This window comes from Perna viridis, chromosome 14 (genome assembly GCF_037379345.1).
Source record: "Perna viridis isolate PV_CMFRI_1.1 ecotype Kerala chromosome 14, ASM3737934v1, whole genome shotgun sequence".
Taxonomy (NCBI): domain Eukaryota; kingdom Metazoa; phylum Mollusca; class Bivalvia; order Mytilida; family Mytilidae; genus Perna; species Perna viridis.
This window is the reverse complement of record NC_142458.1, coordinates 16,726,013-16,738,165: the sequence shown is the minus strand read 5'-3', so window position 1 is coordinate 16,738,165 and position 12,153 is coordinate 16,726,013. Positions and strand designations below refer to the sequence as shown.

Genomic DNA, 12,153 nt, shown 5'->3' with positions numbered 1-12,153 from the left:
CGCTCCCCAATTGTCAAGTTGTCATGACTCTCTGTGTTGACCCTCACATTTCTTGTTAAATCAGATTTCACGTTATCAATAGATAATTCTAAAGTTAAACTTTTGCACCATTTAGGGACCAAGTAACTAAATCGATAGTTGTTTTTATCTTTTGAATTAATCTCAGTTACATTTAGACCCTCACTCTGTTTTGAGCAAAAGTACTCTTTAGTCCTCAAACTTCTGGCAAAGTTGTCAAGTTTCTCGGTCAAGATGGTTTAATTTACAGAATCTGGAACTGGGCAGAAATTAAGACTATCAGTTAATAATGACGCTTCATCCTCAGTAAGGTTGTAGGGTGAAAGATAATGTTGATGTTTAGCATGCAATAGTGCAATAATTTCATTTCAAAACATAGTTTTTGATTGGATAAAATATTTCATCTATGATGTCATAGGCCAAATTTTGTAATGACTGTGACGTCATCAATATTTTTTAATATTAATCTACTCGTTGGATTTTGATACTTAAATTAAATAATGAGAAATGGCTATTTTATGTTTTCGGTCTATTTGAAATAGCCTCAATGTCCGTGGTGGACACTTGAATAGCGTGCACAACGTGATTGTTTGTTTAAATTCACTGTTTTGGTTGAATGTTTTTTTTCTATTAAGAATCTTATGCACTATAAGGACGCATCCGATTTAGAGGACGCAAAATGAAGAATAAATGGTATTATTTCACGTTTTTGTTTGGTTCTTTCGTCGTTGTTTTTTTCATAATGTGTGCTATTTGAAAACATTTCATAATATAACGTTATATAACATGACTGTTGGAGCATCGTTGTGAGTGTATTTGTATTTTATCACTGTTATCAAAATATTTTGTTTATTTGTTCTTTTCGCAGTCGATGCGTTTTTGCAAAGCTTTGCATTTAATACAAATAAAGAATTTTTCTTCGCAAAAAATGACATTTTTATATGTATCTTTAATTAAAAACAGAATAGAAAGACATTCTTTTGCTACCTATGGTAATTTTATTTATTTTCAATGTCGTGAAAAGAACGTGGTAGTTACATTTTTAAGTCGACAGTTACAATACTTGCTATTATATTTCCATTTTCCGTTTTACGAAATAATTCCATGATGTAGGTAAATATATCTTCTTTTCTTAAGTACTTATCAAAAAATCCAATTTGTACTTTTATCTTTGAACTGAAGTGTTGATCTTTATTTAAATGTACATGTTAACTCAAAATTATTTTACAAAAATCTAAGAGTTATATCATGCAAAAAATGTTGACTACAACTTTAAAATAAATTCAACCACGATGAAATCAAAACAGTAATTCTAATTTCAAGGCATAAACACAGAAACAACAAAAACAAACATCAATACTCAATAGAAAAACTGAAATGAACGCACGTTCTACTAATTGAAATAAACATTACAGCTTTATACTTAAGTGGTAAATACTGCTTTGCAATGGACATATCGTGTCCCGGTTTTTGTGCAACTTGACTTGCTGGAACATTCACTTCTTGCAGTGAGTGAATCAACTTTTTCTCCATCTAACCAACCACAAACGCATGACTTTTGACCTAAATTCTTAGCCTCCTGAAACAACTGTAAAGACGATATAGATGATCCAAACTTCGTGCAAAGTCTAACTGCCTTGTCATACGTAAAATCTGTTGTTATGTTATCATTGTGACGAACATCAATGACATTACCTGCAAAGGTCATTATATAAAATCAATATAACTTTTTTAATTACAATACGTTTATGTTACAAATGATATATAAATGCCTCAGAAAGAGAAAATTAAATTCGCTACACAGCTTCAGAAGATAATGTAAGCACAGAAAGGTAAAAAAAATCCCCAATGATGATAGAACTGTCAAATTTGCAAAGCAAATATATATTTATAAATAAACACCTAAAGTCTACTATATTCAGCATAATTTTGGAACTTTACCACTTACGCTAAAATCTAATGCAATTCCTAAATCAAGCCTTTTCGTCTCAAATATGATTTTTGACGTGATTAATGCCAACTCAAAAGAATCATCAGTAACAATTTCAATATCTTATGATTTCACAGAAGCACAAAACGTAATGACACCAATTTTAAACTCTTATATATATATATCATCAAATAGTTAAATATTTATCACTCTGAGATAATTCAAGTTTAATAGAAATCGGAGATAAACATAGTTTTTTTCTTATTCGGGATTTTATATTGATATTGTTGTCAAAGAGTTGTTTCATTAGCCATATTCGCTGTGAACGCCGAGAACTTAGCTTTGATACGTCACGTTCTGGACTACAAAAACCTTCCAGTTCCAAAAAAAAAAAAATAAACATTGAAATTTCTTTTTTTCTAATTTCTATTCCGATTGCAATCATATTAAAATGTAGATGAGTCAATATTCTGCTTTGTGTCAGAAGCATGAACGAGTATAATCTGTTAAGGAAGAGACCACACATTGAATGTGATTTTTCTGACTTACGTAGCAGTCTTTATAAAAATAAACCCCAAAAACATGAAGAGAGAAGGTGATTCGGGCATGTCGAAAACCCACTTTTCTTTAAACCATTTTATATCACATAAACATTTTTAGCTCTTTGCAAGAGTTATTGTTCTTGATTTGGTTTGATTTCTTTGATTTAAGTGGGATGTTAAAGTATACTTTTTTCAAACGTACAGATCTAAATACAGAAAGGACTATTTCCACCTAAAATATAGCATATTTAGACCATCATAGCATCTGATCCATGGGTTTTTCTTCGCCATAAATCTTTCCAGAGTCATTGACTTAATCTTATATTACACTGGTACTTAACATGTTAAATTCAGAATTTTAGTTTTCACAGAAGGAAAACAAAGTTCTAAATACAACAGCACTGGCACTGACGGAGTCCGAACTGACAAAGATGAAACAGGAATAAAGACCCTATATATCTTTGTTAAACCACATAGCGTATAATGGATAATTCTGTCAGGTTGCTAATGATGGCATATTTTAGCAGTCTTTCTAAAACCGCGAAATATGTATTATGGCATTGAGTTCTTTGTCCGCCAATATAAGAATCGCCAACACTTTTAGCATGAAAACTTTAGACCCACTTTAACAATCCTCAATACAATAGTAGTGTTCCTGAAAGACCACTAGTTGGAGGAATCTTAACGAGCAGAGGCATGTTGATTCAATTCCTCAACAGTTTACGTTGTAAATAAAGCAAATAATGCGGAATTTGTGAAAACAAATCCCAATAGACAAATTCATTTAAATAATCAAACATTATAATAAAGCATTTGACAGTTCTAACTATTGATATAAAACGCCGAAACATTTGAGGATGAACATGAAATTGAACGAGTAGTATAACTTTTTATCCAGCATGATTTTACAATTTAAAGCATGACATTTTGTCTGCCTGGTTTGAACACTTTTTGTTATGTATATACAGTTTTTCATCAAATCTCAGCCTTTTATTACTAATTTGGTTTTCAAAAGAGTTACCACCCGACAAAACAAAACAAAAACCAAGACAAACAAAACAAACAAACAATTTATTATTGAAGTTAAAGTTGGTTGTGAAATTATTTTAAGTTGTTTTCATATTGACCATAAGGACTTAACCTGTGACTCTATGCTACAAATGGATTTATATCAGGGCTGTGCCGCTTTAAAAACCAACTTGTCATTTAGGTTAAATGATGAAAATGTTTTTTATCGACAATATTGGTTCAATCTTTTATTTGATTATCTTCTAAACAGGATTGATTAGACATCTGATTGTAACTTACCACAAAATAGACTGTTAAAGTAACTTTTTGATCCGACAGGACAAGGTTCGCATGACCTTGTTTTCTCAGAGTAAAAATGTTTTTCCTGTGAACAACATTTACTTGAACCGCTCTGTCGTCTAATCCGATCAAATGGTTCATATAAAGATTTTCTGAAATGTATTACACTTATTAGATGTGAAACTTGAAGACTATTTTTTGCTTTGTTTCTAGATATGATACCTGCCATTACAATAGTACTTGCTTGACTACAAATCCAGTGATTAATTCTGCTGCTGATTCACCTTATTTGTGAACATTTTGTATAGCGAGTCCCTTTAACCTCTAGGTTTGTTTAGCTTACCCTTCCTATGCACTTAAATTATTTTAATTTGTGAGCTTGTAAATGCAAGACTTATGATATAATTTAATATGATAAATAGATAAATCTCATTTGGCCACTAGCATATAATTATGGTTCCTTATTTCTATGTTTAAGAAACTTATATGTCATAAATATTTATAAGATTTACACATGTAAAAACTTATATGTTTCTAACTCGTATTTACTTAGTTTATTATTGTGATACTTTTTTCAAGTCACACTGGCAAATAGTTATGAATATTTGATTCAGACCGGTTAATATTTTTAATTATTACACAATCGCATACAAATTCTTTTTTACGTTAAAGAATTGATTAACTTTTTGTGTAACTAGAAATTATCTCAGCGTCACTCCTGAAACTTAACCTGGAACTTTCTCTCAAATATAACTCGGATTACCGGTGATGACTTCTGCCTTATGGTTCGCTGAACGGATATGACGTTATTTTATTCACTTTAATTGCCGCTGACTTTAATGAGTTTAATTTTTCAGCGATCTTAGGGTCATTTTTTTATATTTAACAGGAGTCTTTATTGATGTGACAGTTTGACTGAGTATTCTGTTTCCCTTGACACATACATATACAAATATTTTACCTTGTATTGTGTCGTTTCTTGCGATGAGTATCATCTGTACGTAAAGAACAAAACCGAATACCCATCTGTAGATCGACGTCGGTAACTGGTTTGCTCAAATACAGATCCTGGTAGCCTTCAATTCGTATATTGAATTTTGAATATATTGAAGGCAACAGGATATCGTCGTTTTTTGATTCTGCAAAGCATAAGATAACACATCATTTATATCTCATGAAAGTGACATATAAATTATGTTTGTTTTTTCGTCTTTATATATTGTAACCTAAAATTTAATCTAAATACTCGAATATAAAACACATTCTTATAAGTTATTGTTTGAATAGTTTTAGAGAGTAGGTATATGTATCTCGATGAAAGGTAATACAGATCTTAGCATTTCAACGTTACAAAGTTTTTTTTTACACTAAACAGGAAATGGATCATAGAAATATGTGTCCTCTGTATCGGTGACAAGACTTATGAATACAATATATAAGGGTACCAACAAAATTACCGAACACTAAACCGACTCATAACCAAGTCATCTCCAAATATATAAATCAAGCAAAATAGAAATTACACCAAGGAGCAGCTAGTATCACAATGGTCCTGTCTTGGTATAGGTATTTCAAACAAATGGCGGGGTGAATCTACAGCGCGCTAAACCTCCCTCTTCATTGTGGCGTGAATGTATTAGTGGTATTTAAAAAAACATTAGCATGCTTTTGTCATAATCGGTAAATCAGCGGTCAGTACACAAAGAATACTATACCAAAAGAAAAATAACTCATTACTCCTTGTTTTAGATGAAACTGGATATTTGTCAATCAAGGACTGATTTCGAAAACAGAATTTGGTAAGAGGCTTTTTTAAAAGCATTTCCTCATAACCCTGACTCAGGAGTTTAATATACTGATAGTTATGGCTTTCAAGGACATCGGAGTATTTAGTACTTGCCAAAGCATAGAGAATTAATTATGAAATATATGCAAGAGATGAATGGAAATCATTGCACAGGTAAGGGCAATTAATGATATTAAAATCAAAGTCGTCTACTTTATCATAAATCCTAGTGATAAGATTACCACTGTTGTCAAATTTGAGATTAAGGTCCAAAAAAGATGCAGGACAAGCTATTTATGTAGTCTCCTTCATCTCAGGCTTTAGTGAAAAATGCGAAGGGTTGCTGATGGACAATACATTATCAATAATTCTGCATTTAAAGTTGAAGGATTTGGCATGCATTAGATAATTATTCTTTACGAGTTTCTGAAGAAATTAAGTCTTGTATGAGTGTAAAAACAAATCAACTATGTGAGAAGCATAGTTAGGGCCCATTATAATGCCAACTTTTTGTTGAAAAATAGCACCTCCAAGTGTGACAAACATGAGAAAATCAAGCATATTGCAAATATGCCTTTTTGTGTACCACACGTTGCCCGTCTGTGAGTCATAAAAGAGGGGATTATAAAAAGTCAACAGTCAACCAAATTCAAAATATTTTCTCAATCAGAAATATTTTAAAAAACATATTAGCAATATGAATATAAAAATTGTTAAACTATAATTCGGAAGATAACGGTATCAACATAATTACGACTGGTCAGTGCCAAATGTCAGCTATACAAATCGCCCTTTTGCATGTCTTAAATGAAGACTCTGGTTACAAATCATAATGTGCAATCACAAATCTGAAGCAATTGATAGTAAATAATTTAAAAAAAAATCAAGCACAAAGATCATTCACCACTCAAAAAAAATATGTCATGAACATTTTGAATATATGTTTACCCCATTTGACCCCAGTCGGACACAATGCTGTAAATAACGGACGTGTATTTTGTCCACAATTGAAGTATGGGTTAGGTATTTTCTCCCAACTTCTACATCTTCCACTTTGCCCTTCTTCGAATGACGTGTGTAAGATATGTATCAAATCCTTTAAAGGCGTTATCACATAATTAGTCTTGGCATTGTCTGTCAATTTGTTGTCGATGTTAGTTGGTGTTACGTGAATATAAACCTAATAACAAATATGAATCAAAATTACGAATTAGAAAAGGACATTGCATGTTAAGTGCTCACTTTCAAAAGATCATTAGGAAGTGTTCTATTCATAAGACATGACCATCGTGTTACATTATGTATATTTAAAACATTTCTCTAGACATACGTTCGCAATTGTTTGATAATGAAACATTATACATGCATATTTATTACTTGCGAATCTCATGAATTTCTAAATGTATTGATTTGAAACTTTAAGCACATGTGAATATTGTATCAAATGCTCAATTCTAATGACAAAGCATTTTTTTCTGTATATCTAATTAAAAAAAGTCTTTTTTTTTGTCTTGCAAGTCTTATTATATTGGGTCGTTTTAAACATAACATAGACATGTGGATGTTTTGTTTTGTAATTGCTGAAATTCAATCGTCAATATAAATTTCAGAGGTAATACATTTTCACATTAGATACAAACATTTCTAATAATCTCATAGACCGAATGTTGTAATGTGACTATGACGTCAACAACCTTACGTTAAGATTTACTCGTTGAATTTTGATACTACAATTGAATAATTAGGAATGGTTGTTACATGATTAAGTATATTTGAAAAAAACCTAAATGCCCGTGGTGCACTTTTTATCGAAACAATATAACAACCATTCCTTAATAACATTTGAAATTCTTGACTTACTGATCGTGTCCTGTAACTACTGGTTGGCATGAATAGCTCAAGGGCAGAAAGATAAAAGCTGTAATGTCTATGAGAGGATGAAATACGTGCATGGTCAACCCACCACTTACTGTTTGGTATTTGGAATGCAACAGTTTCCCCTCTATATAGTTTAGTTAAATCCAACCAAGAATAATCACGTTTATTATCTGGCTTTTTTGTTGAAACTGTTATATATTTAAATTCAGTGCGGCATATAGGGTCTGATAGAGCGGTTAATTTGTCGACATCTGTAGCCAATCCGTTACACATAGACGGTTTTCGTCCATGTTTATATTCCATTATATTGCACAGTTTTTGAACATTTGTTGACAGGAGAATGTTATACGACAACGAAGAAGCCGCCATCAACATTACAATATTATCCATAGATAGATTGGAGGGATTAGGTGCTTTCGGACCTTTTCCAATTATTTTAGAACTTTGAATTTGAGTAAGTCGTGACATTACCGTTGCCATTGTCTCCATTAGTTCAAATTGTAGATCGTATACCTCTTCTTGTGTTGCTACGAGCTCTGCAGCGCTAATTTTGACTTCACGACATTGAAGTCTTGTGTCCTCGACCGTTTTTGCAACGCTTGTTCCGGCATTTTCCAGTTCACTTATACCGTCACAAATCTCGTCTATGAACAAATTCCAGTATGATTCAAGCTTTACCAATTCATCTTTTGTAACTTGTGGGGGATAATTTTTATACTCCCGAAGGAATTCTGATTGAACTGCTTCAAATCCTTCACCATTTGTATCAGCGATTTGTATTGCGTTGTCAATTATTTTCTTGACAATTGTCATAATATTTTCATTTTTCATCAGTTTTCCTGCAATGTTTTTGCTATAATCAACAAGTTTGTGGAAATTTTTAGAACTTCTGATTGATTCAGTTAGAAGTCTGGACGCTGCTGCAATTTCGTTTGCGGATTCTAAAATGTCATCAGCGTTACCACTGGATGTCAGCCACTTGATGGGATTTCCTGCTTTAGCTACCCGCATGGCCATTTTAAGTACAGCTTGAGCTAGTTCTCCTGCGGCACCTCCAATGTAAAATTCTATAAGCTTTTTTAGTTTTGCCTGGAGATCACTAACTTTGGCATAAAACCTTTTCCAGTATTCATTTATTCGATCTCTGATGTAAAGGATATCTGCATTTAGCTTTTCCTTTTCATAAGAAGCAATCTTCCTAAAATACAATCCGAGACTTTGAAAGCGGTCCTGAATGTTGTTTTGGATATTGGTAGCTACTAATTGTATATTAATCACATTTTTTTCTGCCAATTCCTGAATTTGAGATTGTTTTATATTTTGAATGTATGTCCGAATGTTCATATTAGAAGTCAAAAATTTGATGCCACTAAGTGTGTTATTTTTATCAACACAAGTCTCAATGTAAAGACGAAGCTCCTGATAAACCTTTGCCGAGGAACAGACCAACCACTTGAACGATGGAAAGGGGGCGTTATAATCGCATGGCATGTGCACTGTTTGTGGAAGAACCTTCAAAAGATTTACGGTTAGAGACAAATCATTGGCCTTAAATTCCTTAAAAAATGTACTGATTATATCTATCAGTCCCGCTCTCACAACATCCTCTTTCAATTTATCATCAAACATTTCAGAAATAGCAGTAGGCATGTTTAATTTTATGAAATAAATATACGATCGTATTGCATATAGGTATTTTTTGAATATTTCTGATTCGTGTTTCCAATTATCTAATGACACTAAGTTACACATATGATCAATTGAGTCTACAAGGTCGAAAATAGGCTTTAAATGACAAATTGGCTCAGAGCCATCTTTATTGCATATGTTCATTACTTCTCTTCTTAAATTAATTGCAACTGTTCTTTGAAAAGGTTTTGACCAACTACAGAAGTCTTGTCGCGATAGTAGAATTTTACTCCACTTTGCAATCCTTTTCCATTGGAAGGTTGGGCGAGGTTCGTTTGGATCAACAACTGTACATTTCAAATTAAGAAAAACTCTGTCCATATACCAAGAAGACAGCAGAAAACCATACATCATTCCAGTTTTGTTAAGCCTGGGATCTAAATGCTTCTCAAGTGATTTCATGTCTTCAATGAGATAATTTCCGATCTTTGATATTCTATGGTAGGCACATTTCAGTGTTGAGCTATTTTTAAATGAACATCCTTGAGTTTCCTGCATTCTCGTTAGATGGTCTGAACTGCCAAATATTTCCTTGCCAACTTTGTCAAGATGAACATTAAACATTGATTTGAACTTGTCGATATTCGGACCATTTGATCTTCCTGGCAAGGCAAATATTAAGCAAAACTTGCGTAGGTCGGAATTTTTCGCTATTTGTTCTAAACTTTGAGCAACTGTCAATATTGATCCAAAAAGTAAAATTAATTTTATTTTTCTTAGCTGTTCAGCCATTCTCTGGAAAGAAATAAAGCTAAGATACAAATCGACAGATGTTTACCGAGGTTCAAAACAATGTTACTATATTACTATATATAGAGGGATTTTATAAAGTGCCTGGTGTAAATACGCGTTCGGTTCATTTGGAGTTTCAATTTACGTGGGTTTCGCCTTATTATTTTTTTTATGGCAAAGGTTGTGGGTTCAGAAAATAAAAGAAGGCATCAAGTGAGACATTAATGATTATCTACAAAATAGATTTGATCATTTATTTTCATAAAATAATAATAATAAAAAGTTTGAAAAAAGATTCTTCTTTATCTTCTAAAGTTTTCTTCAGGAAATGGACCAACAGGCGGACACACAATGTTTTGGAGTGTATCACATTATTCCTCGCCAGATCGTGTCGCAGGATTTTAAAGTTATTAGAATACTTGCATTGTCATATCTTGAATGATTGAACATTAGTTGGAATGTTCAGTAAACACAACAAAAGCCATTTATTCAACAGGTTGGTTAAGACATTTTTAATATTGCTTTATAGTTTCACTTTATTGCACGAATGGATATGATGAATATGTCAAAGGGACAACAAATAAACAGTGATGCAAAATGGCAGATCAATCCATCGGTCTTCAGTGAACGACAAAGAAACCCTCACACCACAGGGCAGGCTGCAGTTGACCCCCAAAACAACATTAAACACAGGTACAGCGAAATAATTGGCTCTATATTCCCCGACTACTAGCTATATATAGGTTTTCACTTTTCATTTCCAGAACGCTTATTTGTGATATTATTAATGACATGCAGGAAAAAATGTTTTTTTGATATCATGATATTCTATAGCCTTTGATTTATTTTGTCAATTTGTTTCTGTGAGATAAACACCTTTTGGATCATTGAAAAAATCAAAGATTTAAAATGAAATTACCATTTTTGGCAATTTTTTGTTTTTATGTTAGAAGCTGAATTGCTTTTTCTAGCTTTAAAAAAGCTATACCTAGTTTTTGTTTTATTTTGTATTGTGAAATTATCATATTACTGCCTAAAAGATACCATATAAATCTTTTTACCCTATTGGTGCCCTGCTAGGTAAGAACTTCTCAATTATGAATTAAAATAGTTAATTGTAAAATGACAGCCACCATTACACCAAGAAGTTTTGTTCATCTTTCGGAATTTGTCTGTTTGTTTTACGTGTTAGAGAGCAGAAAATCATTTCTACAAGCTGGATAGGAAACACTCTTAAGCACTAAAGAAAGTATAAATCATTCCTTGTCCATGTTCATGTAATTATTTGAAAGCGTATCCCTTCTTTTACGAAGGAGTCAGTTTGGTCCCAACAAAGATGTTGTTGGTTTAAAGACCATTCATAATCATAAAGACTACATTGAAGACAGTGTATTAGTTTTCTACAAGATGTAACTGCATCTACTGCATTGAAAAGAAATATCATGCAAGCCAGGGAATAAATTATGCTACTACTGGCTTCAGAAAAGAATTTTGTACCAGTTGATTCTGGTAAGATAAATTGCAAACAAATATAATATGAACCAGGTGAAACCTGTGAGAGGACGAAGTAGACTAAATTGAAATTTGAAAAAGAATATGATGCCTCTTACAGTATTTCATTTTCTTCAATTTATTTAATTTATTTTAAGATGTGTGCTGAAATCTTATCAGTCGAATTGACACACTTATGAAAGGAACAAAAGTCAATGACATAACGTCCACCCAAACTTATATTCATATAAATATATATATTTATATATTATATTTCATATTCTGGTTTATCTCAACCAGTGATCAAACCCTTGAACTGCCACACTCATTTGAGCATGTGTGGTTGTTTGTTTTACATGTACAAAAATATCGCTGATACTTTTGTTCTCATTTGCACTTTTACATATTTTCTCAAATAGCTTGTATTTCAGAAAGGTACCCGGTATTGAAAGTGAGATGATATTAAACGGAAAATATCAAATTCCAAAGAGCAAACCAGTTATACTGGTTCAAATGAAAATGATTTATTGAAATGCATGTTTATAATGATATAAAGTACCACACTATTTCAAGATAAAGTGTTACCGTCTTTACCTATTGTTATTTTAAGGACATAAACCATAAATTGATCTCCTTATGGGTTCTACATGTAATTATACAATTTTATTTGTGTCAAGTACACTGCATTACACTCTGAGGCATATCATAACAGCTACTTTTAATCCGATTGGGTCCTAAGATGCAATAGTCAATCACAAATGATAAAAAACAAAAGAGAA

At 32.2% G+C, this 12,153-nt stretch overlaps 1 protein-coding gene across 1 annotated transcript; it reads right to left on the bottom strand.

The window, feature by feature from the left end:
- Nucleotides 1–1,006: 1,006 nt before the first annotated feature.
- On the bottom strand, nt 1,007–9,878 carry LOC148598409 (uncharacterized). Its single transcript, XM_088561032.1, has 5 exons — nt 7,445–9,878; nt 6,533–6,764; nt 4,760–4,937; nt 3,799–3,950; nt 1,007–1,713 (listed from the first exon to the last, which is right to left on the bottom strand). The coding sequence occupies exons 1-5, from the start codon at nt 9,713–9,715 to the stop codon at nt 1,442–1,444; spliced, it is 3,105 nt and encodes a 1,034-aa protein (XP_088417158.1). The 5' UTR covers nt 9,716–9,878; the 3' UTR covers nt 1,007–1,441.
- Between the last annotated feature and the right edge of the window lie 2,275 nt (nt 9,879–12,153).